The 16820-nt window shown below is 34.4% G+C and overlaps 4 protein-coding genes across 6 annotated transcripts; 2 read left to right on the top strand and 2 right to left on the bottom strand.

Moving 5' to 3' along the window:
• Positions 1-11: 11 nt before the first annotated feature.
• On the top strand, positions 12-2407 carry LOC140669382 (RAB6A-GEF complex partner protein 2). Of its 2 annotated transcripts, none has more exons than XM_072899168.1 (6): positions 12-375; positions 469-590; positions 680-787; positions 883-1029; positions 1149-1261; positions 1347-2407. In XM_072899168.1, the coding sequence occupies exons 1-6, from the start codon at positions 254-256 to the stop codon at positions 1875-1877; spliced, it is 1143 nt and encodes a 380-aa protein (XP_072755269.1). In that variant the 5' UTR covers positions 12-253; the 3' UTR covers positions 1878-2407. The 2 variants fall into 2 exon arrangements, with proteins under 2 accessions (XP_072755269.1, XP_072755268.1); XM_072899167.1 differs by having other exon boundaries at positions 13-375; positions 883-1032.
• A 93-nt stretch (positions 2408-2500) lies between these two features.
• Sage (salivary gland-expressed bHLH) lies at positions 2501-8036 on the bottom strand. 2 transcript variants are annotated; one of them, XM_072899171.1, is made up of 4 exons: positions 7610-8036; positions 7080-7233; positions 6594-6824; positions 2501-3190 (listed from the first exon to the last, which is right to left on the bottom strand). In XM_072899171.1, the coding sequence occupies exons 1-4, from the start codon at positions 7712-7714 to the stop codon at positions 2769-2771; spliced, it is 912 nt and encodes a 303-aa protein (XP_072755272.1). In that variant the 5' UTR covers positions 7715-8036; the 3' UTR covers positions 2501-2768. The 2 variants fall into 2 exon arrangements, with proteins under 2 accessions (XP_072755272.1, XP_072755273.1); XM_072899172.1 differs by having other exon boundaries at positions 6624-6824; positions 7610-8035.
• LOC140669385 (uncharacterized) lies at positions 4494-6587 on the top strand. The gene is made up of 3 exons (XM_072899173.1): positions 4494-4834; positions 5272-5794; positions 6180-6587. The coding sequence occupies exons 1-3, from the start codon at positions 4525-4527 to the stop codon at positions 6391-6393; spliced, it is 1047 nt and encodes a 348-aa protein (XP_072755274.1). The 5' UTR covers positions 4494-4524; the 3' UTR covers positions 6394-6587.
• An 807-nt stretch (positions 8037-8843) lies between the features above and the next one.
• Positions 8844-12349, bottom strand: LOC140669383 (vasopressin V1a receptor-like). Its single transcript, XM_072899169.1, has 6 exons — positions 11914-12349; positions 10914-11121; positions 10451-10545; positions 9752-10047; positions 9323-9463; positions 8844-9117 (listed from the first exon to the last, which is right to left on the bottom strand). Exons 1-6 carry the CDS (start codon positions 12201-12203, stop codon positions 9020-9022), a joined length of 1128 nt encoding a protein of 375 aa, XP_072755270.1. The 5' UTR covers positions 12204-12349; the 3' UTR covers positions 8844-9019.
• Positions 12350-16820: the final 4471 nt, after the last annotated feature.

A 16820-nucleotide genomic window follows, 5' to 3' on the forward strand; every position in this document is an offset into this window, starting at 1 on the left:
AGACGCCAATGTAGTGATAGGTGACAGTCAGTGACAGTAGTGGAATGTCATCTCATGTCAGCTTTGGTTGGAAATAAACACTTTACATGATTTTAAAAATAAATATGCAATAAAAAATATTATAAAATATATATAAATTAATAGACTTGTAGATTTTTTGGATCAGAAAGAGATGGAGTGTGTAAAATTGGAATCTCAATAACAAATATATCTTGATTAAAAAGATACATACGTTAACTTAAAAAGAGCCAACATGATAGAAATTACAGCGAAACTCATTCGGGGTCCTATATATTTCTCCGGAGAAATTATAGAATGTTTGGTGACGTTTACTAATCCCCCGAATCCGAATCATCAAATATCACAAAGTCACAGGTACAGAGTATAATAATATTGTCAATAATATAATAAACTATTACTTGTAACTATTCACAATTATTCACAAAGTTAATTTACATTCTCTTATAGTGATCTGTTTGAGAGTCTTGCATGGGCAAGTGCACAGGTACATTGCCAGTGTACCACGAATAGTAAAATGGTGCTTTCAGAAAAAATAAATACTACAGCTCGTTCAGTAGCAATCAATGCAAGTAAGAATTTAGAATAATTATTTTAATATTTTCTATTTTAGTATCTTTTTACTATATTTTCTTACTAATTTATTTTTATTTTATTATAGATACCACCTTTGCACCATGGCAGCAGGATAATGGTCATGTAGTACTGAATACAAAGCCAAAAATTTTGTGTTGCGATTTAAGACTGTCACCTGGAGAAAGTAAGACCTGTAAGTTTAGAAGTAATCTTAATTAAGAATGTATATCTGAACATTTTTATTTAATAATTCTTGCATATTTTATTATATTAAAATTTTCTTATTAGACATTTATCGTGAGACAATACCAAGCGATGCTCCACCTTCTTATAAAGGACAGGCTGTGAAATATTCATATAAGATAACAATTGGAACGCAAAGAGTGAATACAGTTATAAAGCTACTACGAGTACCATTTAGAGTACTATCTTTAAGTGGTAATAAAGTTGCAAGATTAAAAAAGAAATATATAGTTTTTTTTTATAAGGCGAATATCTCTTCTACATAAAGTATAATTTGTTTATTAATATATTGTTTTAATATTGTTTTACAGAATTGCCAGAGATTACAGCTTGCAATGATAGTGTAGATTTGAGTCCCAATAATCCATTTATGGAAACACAGCACAGAGAAACTCCATTAGATATTGCGCTACAAACATTACAGGTTGCCTACTTTCTTTTGTTGTATTTGATTTAAGAATTTTATATAGTGTTTCAACGCGCAATTATATCTTTTAACGATGTTTCAGAATTTAACAGCTAGACGCAGTCCAAATTTTTACAATGTGACAAACGGTCGCGGACGCGTAGTGCGATTCTGTCTTTTTAAGAATTCCTACAAACTCGGCGAGGACATAGTTGGGACCTTTGACTTTTCGAATGCGACTGTCTCCTGCGTACAGGTATCCGTATCCTTGCAGTCTGAAGAGCACGTGTCGGAAGAGTACAAGCGAGGCAAGGTCACCACACCGACGTTGATTAGCTACAACAAGCATCATGAAATGTGTCTAGGCTTGAAATACTCGCACTTGGTATTACCAATACCTCTTCACGTTACGCCAGACTTTACCACCGATTTGGTGACACTCAAGTGGCGCCTGCACTTTGAATTTGTTACGACACCAAAGCTGGTAGAAATGCCCAGCGAGAACACCATCAGCTGGCATGGACCAGCATCTCTGGATGTCGAGACGATGATTTGGGATCTTCCATTGCACATCCATCCGACCACCACGCCACCGAACACGGCGCAACAGACGAAATACAACACAATCATATAATTAACATCATAACATAGCATATATATATACGAGTATTGTATATGTAGGATATGTAAACGAATTATCTAGAGCTAGAGCAAAGATAATGTAGAAACGGAAATAAGAAATTCTCCGTTTCATGGAGAATTTCTCCGGTGACTCTCTTTCTCTCTCTCTCTCTCTCTTGCGATATACCATTATTCTCCACTATACTTTAGAAAATTTATATTCTGTATGGTAATTTATTGTACACAAGAGAGAAAGATATATTTTCGTATATTTATGAATTGGATAAGAAAGTTGCATAATGAAAGAATATGTTAGAATCACTTTTGTGAGAGCATATTTTTACATCTCTGTGATAAGTTTTATAATTATACTTTAACTATATATCACACAGCAGCATTTTGGATTACTGCGTATTAAATTCCTAATGCAGGATTGTGCTCCTACTTAGAGTAATAGTTTCTCGGAAGATTAATGACTTTGTAGGAATGATATATCACAGTGACGAAGAAAAATAGACAGACTGGTTTAATCTCTATAAATAAGGCACTCGTATAAATTTTCCTTTTTACATGATTCATGAGATTTGTTTTCTTTTTAACTGTACTTTTTTACGTTTTACTTTTTTCATAGCAATCTTGTTTTTCCTATTTTTTCCTTGAAAATCTAAATGTGTTATTTCATTCATAAAGCGAATAAAAAGGCGCAGCTAACAAAAACAGATCTTATAACAAAATGATAAATGTCTTCGAGGCCAATCTGAAGCAAAATCAAAATTATGAAATTGAAAATACATAGCGACTCTATTACAGCTATTTCTTCTATTTCACACTATTTCTTCATTGAAGGAAAAAAAATACTTTTAAAACACTCAAACGGTCAATCAATTTCTTGAAAAAGACTACGTTAGTGGCGCGTTTCGTAAGGGAACTGTCGATCGTCCTGGTCGATCGGTAGTCTCGACTGCAGGGGTGGCACCAAGGTCGGCGGCGACGGGGTTGCGAAGGATGTGTGATAATCGTATCGGTAGTAAGCTAGGGATTCCCATCGGCCCGGATGCACTTCGTAGGACGTCGGTGGGGGGGGTGCCGCGTAGTAGCCGCCACCGCCGGGTCGATCAGGCACGCTGGGCATGGGATAACTATACTGTGGCTCCAGCAGGCTTTGCAGGTGCCTGATGTATGTGATGGCGTGGCGCAGCGACTCGATCTTGGAGAGCTTCTTGCCGGGCGGCTTGCAGATCGGTAGCTTCGATCGTAGCAGCTCGAATGCGCGATTCATGTCGCGCATTCGTGTGCGCTCACGATCGCACGCCGACTTCTTGTAGTCTGAAATCGTTAATTACAGGGAGTTAACGACTGTTCTTGCTCCGGTGCACTCATTGTCGTCGTCGTTGTCGCGCGACAACGACTTACCCGAATGATTGAACGAATCAGTTGTTTTTTTTCATCGGGTGCGCTAAAATCGAACTTTTTGGAAAAGTACCTTTAGCAGAATGTTGATAAATTATGTGCATAAATATATATTAATTAATGATAAATATAAATTATATATAAACTCTTGACATGGGAATTATGAAAAGTGTGAAGAGAGAGATTCTATAAAAAATGATTATGAAAGTTTTCTTTTTCTCTGAATTATAAACAATTGAGAATAAATATGGTTTTTTGTGGCTTAATTATTATTGACAAAAATTTTATTTTAAATTGACTAGAGAATGGGTTATTGTAACTGTAAAAATATTTATTTGATAAATTATTCAATTTTATTAATAGAGAGAGAAAAGAGTTACATATGCCCAATAAAACATAGTTGCTTTATGCAAAATTGAATGATAAAAATGAAATCTCGAAATCACCAGCTCGTAATTCGAGAGACATTTCTGTAAAACAAAAAAGAGACTAATATGATTAATAAACACAAACATGTGCATAAATTTTGAGTATTTATTTGGTAAAATGTCCAAGAAAAACAGACTAAAAAAATACACCGTAATATTTTACTAGTTATTTTTGGATGGAAGCACGGAATTTGGAAAGAAATCGAGAAATATTTAAAAATGACAAACATGAAAGCAAGCCGCAAAGGTTAGAACCGATTAAAAGCGCGATAAATATTATTTAAATATGCATTAAATGAGTGTGAAGGGGGACTGTAAATATTTCTGTAAAATATATGAAATTTTACAGCTCCGGGTAATTTGTTGTATATCGCATATTAATTGCAAAACTTATCATATATTCAATGTAATTCAGTTTGTCACGTATTTGATTATGCGTCATGTGATTATTTTTCGCATATCAAATAGCGTGTCTCGCAAAAAAATTATTTTACATTAAAATCTAAGAAACCGCGATCTATCTCAAGATAATTTTTTCTTAATATTATAACGGTTCTCCCATTACAATAAGGTTTTGTTACAAATTGTATGTATTATTCGTTTTTTAAACATATTTAAATAGACAATTTTTTAAATTGATTTCGCGGAAATCAATATGACGTTTAATTAAATGACGTCTGTATCTCAAGTAGCTTGATTATATTTTGTATACAAGTAAACGTATATCTGTGTGTAATATAACATGTAACTAGGTGTTTCTAAGGCTGTAGATATTATTAGACGAGGATAGGTCCAAAAAAATTCGATAATCTTTCGAAATCCATGAGAAGATGCTACGCGATGCATGTGAGATCAACGAAAAATAATTTTTTTTTGCATATATTAAAAGGAACACGGCTGAACGAAGCGCGGTACTTTCGAGTACCCTTGCCACATACGCGCAAGAGGATGACAATGATACACGTGATACCACGAGTCTCAGATTCGGAGCCGGATCATTTCCGTGCGATTCAGGTTACGGCAAATCCTCGATGCAGAACCGCTCGAGACTGCGGCAAGACAATAGAATCTAAGCAAAGCTCAGTCGAAATGGCGCTTGTGACGTGCCACGGTTTCGGAAACATTAATCAAAGTGAGAAGTAAAAATTAAATAGCAATAAAAAACATACCTATGTCTCTATTTCTCTCTTTTTCGATCGTTCAAAATCCAAGTATTGAGTAGATAAATACGTCGACTCAATCCTCGTTATTCGTTATGATTGATCTCTGGCATAGATAAAATGAAAGAAATTGTTGATAAATAGCAACTCAAATTATTAACAATACAGAAAGAATATTTATATTTTTAATATTCAAAAAATTGTATGTTTTGTATAAATTTTATTTATTTATATATTCCAAAGAATTGTTTAAAAATACGTATGAACTGTAGACTGATTTAATATATATTAATTTTTTAATATAATCTAGTATACAAGATGAATGTTTTTATAAGCAAGAAAACGTTAACAACCGTATATAAAGTTATATCATAGTCGATAGAATGTTCATAATATGTGTATTTCGAAGATAAGAAGGAATATCAAGATATTTGCTTAGAAACCGAAGTTAGTGAGTCTTCCAGCGATCCACTGCCCTCGACGAAGCAAAAAGACATTCCAACGATTATTCAGGATGATTCCGGAAAATCTACAGAATTTCCACAAGAAGAAAACGACCAGTGTCGGCAAACCATAGGCGTTGTGTGCAAAGAGAAATTGCGAGGTCACGTGGAGGAGCGTGGCCATGAAAGCGTCGACCGGAAACAGAACTGTGGCGATCGTGTTATCAAGATCGAGAAGGAGAAGAGGTGTAATAGTTGGTGGAAGGACGGCAGGCAAACAATTTTACATTTTTTCGCCAAGATCCTGGGAAAACGCGTTAGTGTCGAAATCGACACTAACAATAAGAGATCTATGGATCGTGTCTCGCCTGTCGGCAAGCGTGTCAAGCGCGTCTCAAGGGGTGGCAAAAATCAAAACAGGAAGGGCATCAAAGGTATACGTTTGAAGAGAGTCGACAACGACTACATTGTTACGAATCACGTACATAGGTATAAAATAATTTTGTACAGAGTATATAATATAAAAAAAACACTCTTTACTGTGTGTTATCGACATGTAATTTGATTTAAAGAATCATTCAGAAATTAATGCGGATGCACTTTAAATGCGCGATCTTTTGACTTTTTAAAAGTTTCGTGATTTTTTTTGCAAGCGTATCAACTTCATAAGTTTGAACGTACATGTAAATTTGATTGACGACAATGCGTACGCACGTCTACAAATAATTTTAAACATGTCGTGCGACGCGTAAAAATGTGCACCTAAAATTGAGCGCAGTCGTGATGCGAAAATAACTCCCCTTTTTCCCGAAAATACGTGCATACACGTTTCACCCGAATTGATATTCATGCGCCTACCATATCGTATTTGCAGGAACGCAAGGAGTCGGAAGGCCACGGCGGAAAATAAGTCGCACGAGGAACAGCATCACCCTTCGATTCTCGTACGACAGATACAACGGACTCGTGACAAAAATCTACGGATCATGCTGCTGGAGCGGGAATTACGCATACGTTCATCTAAGAAAGGCACACATTTAACTACGAACGGCATTAACATCAGACAATTAAGCAGTCCTCTTTGTTGAATCTTGTAAGAAAAACTGAAACTCGCTGAAAAAAATCTGGCTTCATTTGTAGACAATTCCGATTAATTAATCGTGTCACCTCGATTTTTTCTCGGAAACGGAAAAGTGTGTCAGGGGTATCTTCTAGCACATTAATTACCTTCAATATCGTGCGATTCTAAGACGTGTAAATTAGAGTTTAATCGTGGATGTGACCTCACCAGGCGACGCGCAATTCGACATTGCCGCACCTTTCTCAGTCTGCGACGGCTCCCGTTGCACCGATTTGATGTTGGCTTCGTGGAGCATCTCGAGATGCGAGTGTCCGCCGATGATCTCCGGTTCCGGTACTCTAATTATGAGTACTCTCTCTCCATCTGGAGTCTGCTGACCGCGCGCCTCGTAGCTCGTTTCTTGCCATCTTCTTACAGGCTGTGAATGCGTAGTTTCTTCTATCGGAAACGATACGCAGATAATGATTTCGGCTACATATTAATAATCTTGTGTGATCTGCTCGAATTATGATCTAACAAGTTGAAAAAGCCAACTTTCGATTTTGTCAGTATATACAACAATGAAAATTACGTTAAAAAGCTGATTAACTGATGACGTTGATACATAATGATGGAGAACCGTTAAACTGATACATAATGGATAATTTTCTGACGTATTTTTGACGTATAGGAGAGTTTAAAGTCCTTACGTACCTGGAACTAATACTTGGTCCTGCTGATTTACCGCGGAACTCGGTGAGCTCACTTCTCGACTCGCAGCTTTCTGTTGCTGCTGTTTCGAATTCTCATCCAGGTCAAGCAACACTGGCGAACGCGTATAATCCTCTTCGTTACTCTCATTCTCGGACTGGAACATAAGTTTACTTCTTTTTTTTGCGCCGACAAGTTTGCGCAACAGATTCTAGCAGCGTAATTTTTCGATGAACCAACTTCTCTTTCTTTCTCTTCCATATGTTTTAAATTAAGAGAAAAAAACAAAATACAAATCACACGGGAAACTGCACAAGATATTGATTTTAAAATATAGCGTGTTGTTTGGAAAAATTTAATTAGAAACACAAGAAGTACAAAGTAATCCTTTATGTTACAGATTTTCATGTCAGCGCTATATATAATCCATATTTGTGATATCAGACTTGCACAAAATTATAAGAAAATGACGACAATCGATCGCGTATATTGGAAAATATTTGCAACGATTGTGTCATAAATTCCACTTGTACCTCATTCTTCGCCGATTCGGCGTGATATTCGTCCGAATTTTGCTCCATCGCAGGCACCCGATCAAGTACAAATGACATCTCCTCGTTGATTTCGGTATCATCCATCGATGCACCGTAAAGAAACTACGAAAACTGATGAATCGCCTTTCTCACCGAAGTCTGGTAAGGTATATATCACGTGGGTCTAGCGGCCGCGTTTGTCTTCGGATAAGATGTGGATCGACTATAGTCGTTTTATTAATGTTAATTTTATCCGTTTATTAAGTATTCAGGTGTTCCGTCAGGGGTTCTTAGTTTACCGCGACCAGATGGTCGCCGCAACGTGAGAGATGTACCGAATAATCTTGTGTGCCCTGCTCGAATTATATTTTAAATTGAAAAAGTTACAATAACGCCAACTTTCAATTTTGAAAACTGAGATCATTGGAAAATTGTAGAAAGTTATTGATACAATAATAATGCCAGGAAAACAAAATAATATGAAAATTGATAACTCTATAAAATAACAGCAAATGCAATTATTATCTTGTGAAATATATTGGAATATTTTTTTTTCATAATTACTATAAAAAATTTGTATATACAATTGATACAAAAAGAGCATTTTGTAGAATTTGGTCAATTTTTTATATGCTCAAAAAAAAGTAAAAAAAGATTCGTGTTTTTAATTTTTTAATCGATCGATAATTAATCTTTGAAAAAAGATTAATTCAATAGCTAGTAGTGCTTATAATGTTTATATATTTTCATTCCTAAATATTTTTTTTGTATCTTCAAAGAATTAAACGGATAGAATGATGGTGCCCTGGCACGTGTGTCTATACCTGATGCACGATATTAGCATATGAGAGCCTCTGGGATGATCGGGATAAAAATGGGAGTACAAACATCGGGACATAATAGACGTTCCACCGATGAAAATACTAATGAAGTGGAACCGTATAAAAGTATAACAGATCATGTAAGAATGGCGCACGTGGATGGAGATGCGATGGGAATTTCAAATATAATGGAAAAGAAAAGACTTGAAAGCGAAGGCATATTAGACTTTCGCCAGGTTATGCGGTATGTGATAAATATGCAAAATTGAATGTCATAAATATTTTCAAGTGACGAAGATTCATAACAATGGATATCACAACCATATGGCTAATTAGACCGAAGTAGTCTCTTATAAAAGAGTGACACTCTTTTATACAGGTATTTAAAAAAAAAGCAAATCATTTTTTAATAAAAATGGTTAAGTTTTATCAAGAAATTCTTATAAAAAAATGCTAGGCGACATTGTTATATCGCGAAACGTATCTACACATCATGTAGATACGTTTGTACAAAAAAGACTATATATTTACAATATATTCTTTATATTCAAAGCAGTTTTCAAAATGCAAACTTTGTTTCGTTTTCTTCTCACCCGAATATCTTTGAACTTGCAAGTCGCGAAATTCTAGAAATAAACGACGACGTCGTAGAAGGTACATCCGACACATTTCGACGTGCTTCTACATCTGTATGATAAAATAATATATATATAAAAACATTATTTTTATATATATGTACATGTTCTTTCTCTTTCTTTCTCTATCTCTCTTTCTCTCTCTCTCTCTCTCTCTCTCACACTCTCTCTCGTGATGTTTGTGCTCTTTACAATAAAAGTACACACATATACGAGATTGATTACAAAGTATTATATGTATAAAAAATCATGATTACCATAATTCAACGAATAATCTTTCTTTTTGTAGAAAAGAGTTGTCAATGCTGCACGTAAATCTTTGTTGAATACAAAATAAATCCAAGGATTGATGCAACTCGTGAGACTATTTAGCAGACTTAGAATGGTGAAAGCAGCTCCTGCAAATTAAAGCACAATATAAGGTAAAAACTAATAAACTTGAAGCCTTGGAATTTAGATATTAGACCAAAAAAAGTATACATATGAGAGTCTGTCATTGATACAAAGATTTTTAAAATAATAAATTGATATTGTCAAATATCATTAAATTATGTAAGACAGTTACAATTACAACTTGTTTTAAAGAATATCAATATGAATCGCTAAGTATTATATTAATTTTCGTAGCTAATAATGACGTGTCAATTACATTGATTTATGTCACTGCTATTTTACAGAGTATTTACCAGTAAAAAATGGTGAAGTGTAAGCTTTAGGATCCCACGTTGCCCAGAGTACACATCCGATAAATGGGGTACTGGTAGCAATATACAAAGTAATAACAATGATAGTCTGTTTCACGGTATTGAGCAAGGCTTTAGAGATGAAGGGATCCCGATTTTGCTGCGAGAAATTGGCTTTGTTGTTCTTTTTGAGATCAACGACTCCTGACATCTTACTGCTCATCCATATTGCTATACATATCTTTGTATACGTGTATACAAGTACTATAAAAGGTAATAGAAACTGCACGATACTGTACCTATAATTAAAAATGCAGGAGAATTACGATATTTTAAAATTTATATCCACGTCAAGCTCATATGTAATGTAAGACATATAAAAATATTTAAAATTTTGGTCCATTTTTCTATAAAAAATTATTTGATTTTTAAAACACGATTTTCTCTCTATAAAAAAAGTGTATTTATTCTACATTGCGCATTAAATTATGTAATAAAGTAAAGATATACCTAACACCTCGTTTCTTACATTTCACTTTTCATATTGATAATAAAAAATTGGCATCGTAATTTAATATATAAAAATTGTGTGTACATGAAAAAACGTTCTTTATATATTTCTTTAAAAGAAAAAAGGTGTTTATCTCTTCTCCAAAAAATTACTATATACATATATGTATAATATATAAACGTAAACATTACCAAGTGACATAAGCTCTCTCGCCATATTTCAGATAAAAGGTAGCCCAACATTCCCAAATGCCTGGCGATATTTCCTCATATGAAAATATAAAAACCTAGGATTTGTAAACAAAAAAACCTGTATTTTTTTTCTCTCTCATAATAATAATAAATATTTACAAAATTTATTTTCATGGTCCAACCGGATATACATTTATTAAAGATGTCAAGAAATTCGTAGAAGAGATTTCTCGCATGAGACAAACGGATGATACATTTATAAGCGACAAGTTCGTGCAATTAGCGCTCTCATAAATTAGTCTGTCGAGACGCGCGCTATTAGATTTGCGCGTCCCCTGTCTGCATAGGATAAAAATTAATATCTCAAGCGCTAACTGATCCGCCCTTCGTGTAAAGCAAAGTGGCAGTATGAATAAGATACGCCTTGCAAAGAGTGGAAATGCGAATTAAATTTTCAACAAACCTGCGGTACACACAGTATAGCAGCGAACGTCCATGCCCCGTATATCATCATTTTCGATCTTCTAGACGTGATGCTGCAGTAACTAAATGGATGGCAAATGGCGTAATACCTGTCTATCGCGGTAACCGTCAGGACATAGGAACTGAGATACAAACCGAATGGCTGTCCAAATTTGATCAGTTTACAGAGCACCGCTCCGCCCTGAAATCTGATGAACATTTTGTCAAACTCATTTAATCGGATCATCCATATTAAGCTGTTGAATGACGGCAGAATTCGTGCGAGAAAATGCAATAGAAATTTTTATATACTGAAGATATATTAAATTTATATAAAAAAAGTTTTTGCATTTTCTCTCAATTTTTTCAATTCGTTTGCCTATTATTTTAAAATGTTGACGAGTGAATATTTGAAAGTAATAAATTGAATTTTTATGCTATATACATAAATCACTAATAAAACGGGCAAACGGCTGTTGTTTTCAGAGTTTTAGGAATTCTCTGACAATGAGATGAGATTACATTTTTCAATTGCGAAAGGTAAGCATTGATAAAAAAAATTTTTAAATACCAACTTAAATCAATCCTGTCATATGACAGGACATCAAATGGATTTCTTGATATTGATATGATTATGTTGAAAAGAATAGAAAATTTATCTTTTTGTGTTAGTTTTCTTGAATTTTAATTTTTATATTGCAATGTATTTTTTAATTTCAAAAAATAACATTTAATTTATTTATCCGCTGCCAATTAAAACATTGATAAAATTTGGAAAGAGAAGTTTCCTTTCGTTTCCAGCATTATGTGTATTTATATATGACATAATATACACTAATTTTAAATTTTAAACATTTTTTTAAATAAAAGAACCAATAACCATATCATGGTTGCTATCAGTTTAAAGTACACAGCTGTCGTATTTTCTCTTACTAGCTTGACAAAATTATACATACTCATTAAAGAAATAGAAGGCTAATTAGAGTGACGGAGCAGTTTACCTGAATGTTATATCCCAAGCAAGTTGTGGTAAAACATCGAGCAAACCTGTCAATAGGTCGGCGATGCTCAAATGTAGAATGAAGAAATACATTCTGGTAAACTTTCGTCGCTGATAACGTTTCCTGGCATAAAGGGCAAACAAGATCAAAGCATTGCCGATGAGCGTGACGAGAAATATGTTGGTTAAAACTGCAATTTCCCATTTGGCGAGATACTCGTCTCTCGTGTCATCTGGCGGCTGCACCGAAGGTGACAAAGACGATAGCGAAGTATCCGAATCGTACGACATGTCTTTTTCAAAATAGTCTTCGCACTGTTTTTCTTCAATCTCTTTCTCCACCTTTCACTTTGTCATCTAGACAAAACTCGTCTCGAAAAAAAAGAGAACTCCAAAGATCCGCGCGGATCCGCGCCTGCTACGAGCGTGCGACGTGAAACTTGCGCGCCAATTGAATATTCATACGAACTTCCGGTAGCAATGATGTAATGGCTTCTGTAGGACACGATAACGCGCAGCAAAAGGCGATGCGATAGCCAATCAACTTATAACTTTTCCATAAGAGCGAAAAATTAATTGGCTACCGCGTCGCTTTTTGCCGCGCGACAAGCATTACCGCGTTCTATCTGTAAGAGACGTAACAACGCTCGTTGCCTCGATACCATTTTTGTGAAAAATATTGTCGAACACATCGTAAAGCGCCCTGATCGAGAACGATCAAGCACGGTTCGATGTTGCTGTCAAGAGACGAACGTATCCGGTCGAAAATCCGCCGGGCTGTTGGAGAAACGCGGGAGAGTAAAATCCGCGAACAGCGAAATCCCACGGGCAATCAGCTTTTTGCAAATCGCTTAAACAACTTTCTCGAGCTACGCAACTCACGCGAGTGCAATATCGATATTGTCACGATGTACTCGTCCGGATCGTTTCGCGTCTCGCCTCGAGTCATCCAAGAGGTGCAGAATTGACAAGAAAAATCGACGAGAAAGAACAGAGGCATATGATGTTAAAGTTCACAAAATCGTGTATGGATTATGTATTATATATGGCAATTATGTATGTGAACAGATGTAACTCACAAACATTTTTTAGTCTTTTTTTAAACGATATATATAATTCGATATATGTATATATATATAAGAAAAATTTGTTTTCTAGAAATAACTTAAAACAATAGATGCAAACTCTCTTATTGTATATAGGTATATTCGTATTATATATATTATACATATTGTGTATGTGTATATATATATATATATATATATATATATATATATATATATACTTCTGAAAAAAATATTTTCTTGTTGGATATTTAATACATTCCGTGGAAGCGAAAGTTGTTAAAAAAAATATCTTTTGCAAAACACATTTTATACCCAATGTAGTTTGAAAAGCGCATACAAATTTTAAGTTACATGAAACAAGCATAAAATTAAAGTACAACATACTCTCTTAGATTTTCATTATGCATGAATTAACCGAGGAATAACTTCAAGAAATGAACATTAATTTATTATTCATTCCAAAAAAATTATGAATCTCTTTAATATAGGTAATATATGGATAATCTATTGACCTGTTGACCTATGATAATCTATGAATATGTACACTCACATTGGCTGTTGATGGCAAAATATTATTATAAAAAACATTTTTCATAATTATAAAAACATCGCAATATCGTCACTTATCATTTTTATGAATCATACTTAAATTTATTAAATTATGTCAAAAGTTAATTTTTAAATGGGACTTTGCTAATAAAGTAGGACACTACAGAAATGAAATTATAATAATGTAAAGTCATCTGACTACAATATTTGTCGAGAATTGTAGTAAATGGTATATTATGAAAAATTATAAAGATTTTTTATGCTGGTTATACAAGTTAGTATAAATCGACGATTTTTCTCTAAAAAATTTAGAGCAATTTTTTTATTAATTTTTATATGCATATGTATGTTTTATTAATTTTTATATATGTACAATTAAAAGAATAATAAAAATTTCCAATTACTTTCAGTATTTTTAGGTAATTGATTCTGATTTGAAACGTGTATCGTTTTTCTATATCTATTTATTATTTTATTGTTCACTTTTCTTTTTTAATCGCATTTAAATTAAAAACGTTTACGTGTATTATTATAGCTTTGCTTTATAGATTCGAAGAATATTCGCAATCGAGAGGTAGAATTTCTTGAAAAATGGTTGTTTTTCACGTCAAGATATATAAAACAGTTTTTTGTTAATATGCATTAATCATACTGTAAAATGAATTGGAGCAAACATCTTATCTTAATAATTATGTTGTCTAGTTTTAATTATAGAAATTTTTTTCGTTAATAAGCAATTAATATCGATTATCGCATATCGTACAGAAGCTGTGAGGTATTGATGTCCGTGAAACATGCGACACAATCTCTTTGTGTCGTCTCGGAGGCGTTCCGTATAATTATTTATGGTAGTATCGAACGATACGAAGTGTGCACAATGGACTTTTTTATGGTGAACCATTTATCGTTCCCTGGCGTATTCGCCGAGGTCTCGCCGAAATACTTCGCAAAAAGCGTCTTCCTCTAGCGCGCGATGCAATATATGTATAATCTTGCTAATGCACTTTGACCCGCGGCAAAAATGCCAGTTTTTATCGGGTTTTTTCATTGAGTTTAAATTAAGGTCGTTTATAAGTTCACGCGCTTCGTTCGAATTTGAAAGACACGAATCGATCGACGAGAGGAAATTTAATATCACAAGATATTAATTTTTTTATAACACGTCACAGTAAAAAGATACTATTATTTTGCAAAAAAAAATTATATTTTCGCTTGTTAAATAAAACTATTGTTATCTATGACTCCATTCTAAAAATCTTACAGAAAGATGAAATATCCCAGATATAGCACGTGCATGTCAAATGACGTGCATTTGCTATCTGACAATGAAACATTGATATAATTCAAATGAAATCATACGTGACATGCCTTTTTCTAAGAAACGACAATTTTTAGATTATATCGAGTATTTTTACACATAAGTGCGTATCTAAAGATCGTGCCTCTTTTTATTTACGCTTCTCGCATGATAAAAAAAATAATATCAATGTTGTGTGTCTTTTGCTCTCTTAACTGAGGAATAATATAATATAGTGCTTTTTAATTTATTTGGTAGAATGACAATGTAAGCATGACTTGATAATTGACTCGCAGCTAGGTAACTATAATGTATAATTAATTAGTGAAACGCAATCTCGATGTAAATGCGTTCATGTGCTGGTTAATGATCGAGCGACAATGTCGAGCGGACTGGGCGTGATCGCGACACAGCTTCGGACGTTTGTTTGATCAAGGTGTAGGTATACTCGGTTCGTTTATTATGCGCCGTATGGCATTGAATGGTTAAACAGTTCAATTAAATAGACGTACCTATATGACCTGATTCACGCGGATCGCGAAAAAACGTGTGAGCTGAAAGGTCTTGGTGCGTTATATTTATCACAACTTGTTTTTTGTATGCATTTAAAATTTTAAAGTCTCACATAAAGCAAGCTCCGTAAATATATTTTACTCCTATATTCCTTACAAAGTTGAAAGTTTAACATTTTACATCGCTGTTTATCAACTTTTTCTTGTTTGTAATTCTTTTTTTTTTTTTTTTTTTGCAGTTTTCGTTTACGTAAAAGATTTTATTTTTTCGTGGTCAATTAAACAAGATATTAAAAAATTAGTATTAAAAAAAGGAAAGAAATTTCCTATGATGAACAGAAGTTTTTATATTTTGTACGTGCACTCTTTTGAAATACGATGTAGTGTTTCGAATTGAGAACCACCGCTTACATCATCCCTCACGATACATCACAGGCGCATCCCCTTTCAATGGGTGTCGCGCGTAATTGACTCAGGGGGAGGCAATCGATGCTGTTCGACTCTCTCATAACTTACTCCGCTATCGTCGACGCATTACTCCGCCCTGTGCCCAAAGGAGGGTTGTAATATCTTTGCGTTTTCTTCATTTCTATGGTCTCGGCGAGTCATGTCGGTGCCTCGTATGTGCCTGCCCTTCACCTTTTCGCCGGCGCAGCAAGTAAAGACGTTTATCATTGTCGACGCCGCTCGTCGCCCTGCTCATCCTTCTCGGTTATTACGGGTTATGAACGTCCTAGAAGACGCGTCGCACACCGCTCGATATAAAGGGAGAAAGTGATGACCTCGGCGCGCGTTCTGGAAAACCTTCATAAAGTAAATTACTATGTGCCTCACGTACATCTTATGAGGATTAAGGAGAGACGATACAGACCGGAGTAGACACCCCGCCGTCTCTCTTTTGGTGGACTTCATCCCTGTTTTTTATTCCCGACGTACTTACCGAGATGGTTGAAAATCACGAGATGCTCTCTCTTTTTCTTTCTCTCTTTCCTGCCCCGTAGTTGTACGTTTGCCGATGAAGAAAAAGGGGGACACCGCAAGTAGGGTTCAAACACAGACGGGGAAACTTGTATAGATTACAACGTTAAGCGTGTAATAAGTTCGGTTTTATTAGATTTTTTTCTTTCAGCAAAAAGAAAATAAATTCAGGCAATTTGTAATCTATTTTCTTGTTATTTTTCTTAATTGCATGTAGCGAAGAATCAGGAACGCACGGTGACTGAAGCTAATACTTTCAGAAGATCCGATAAATAAACCGCATATTACAAGCAAAATATTCAATTTCATTCCCGTCTATTTTACGTAATATTTTACTTTACAAAAAAAATAAATAAAACAATTTCTTTGAACACACAGTTATTCCACGGCAGTCTTGGAGCTCTGAAGCTTAAGTTTTATTAGTTTCCATTCTTAAATGCTTCTCTGTAGAAATTACATCATGATAAACATATCAAAGTTTCATTTATACAAGTTCTGTGTCTGT

Source organism: Anoplolepis gracilipes, chromosome 9 (genome assembly GCF_047496725.1).
Source record: "Anoplolepis gracilipes chromosome 9, ASM4749672v1, whole genome shotgun sequence".
In the NCBI taxonomy this organism is placed as follows: domain Eukaryota; kingdom Metazoa; phylum Arthropoda; class Insecta; order Hymenoptera; family Formicidae; genus Anoplolepis; species Anoplolepis gracilipes.

Coding starts and splice junctions, on each gene's coding strand:
- Sage (XM_072899171.1), bottom strand. CDS start 7,714: ATGGATGATACCGAAATCAACGAGGAGATGTCATTTGTACTTGATCGG. Junction 7,234..7,609: donor CCGAATCGGCGAAGAATGAG/GTACAAGTGGAA, acceptor CTTATGTTCCAG/TCCGAGAATGAGAGTAACGA. Junction 6,825..7,079: donor GGACCAAGTATTAGTTCCAG/GTACGTAAGGAC, acceptor CGTTTCCGATAG/AAGAAACTACGCATTCACAG.
- LOC140669382 (XM_072899167.1), top strand. CDS start 254: ATGATAGAAATTACAGCGAAACTCATTCGGGGTCCTATATATTTCTCC. Junction 788..882: donor ACCTGGAGAAAGTAAGACCT/GTAAGTTTAGAA, acceptor TTTTCTTATTAG/ACATTTATCGTGAGACAATA. Junction 1,262..1,346: donor TTGCGCTACAAACATTACAG/GTTGCCTACTTT, acceptor ACGATGTTTCAG/AATTTAACAGCTAGACGCAG.
- LOC140669385 (XM_072899173.1), top strand. CDS start 4,525: ATGAGAAGATGCTACGCGATGCATGTGAGATCAACGAAAAATAATTTT. Junction 4,835..5,271: donor TTTCGGAAACATTAATCAAA/GTGAGAAGTAAA, acceptor TGTATTTCGAAG/ATAAGAAGGAATATCAAGAT. Junction 5,795..6,179: donor GTTACGAATCACGTACATAG/GTATAAAATAAT, acceptor TCGTATTTGCAG/GAACGCAAGGAGTCGGAAGG.
- LOC140669383 (XM_072899169.1), bottom strand. CDS start 12,203: ATGTCGTACGATTCGGATACTTCGCTATCGTCTTTGTCACCTTCGGTG. Junction 10,546..10,913: donor CTATACTGTGTGTACCGCAG/GTTTGTTGAAAA, acceptor TACAAATCCTAG/GTTTTTATATTTTCATATGA. Junction 10,048..10,450: donor GAGAGAGCTTATGTCACTTG/GTAATGTTTACG, acceptor TTTTAATTATAG/GTACAGTATCGTGCAGTTTC.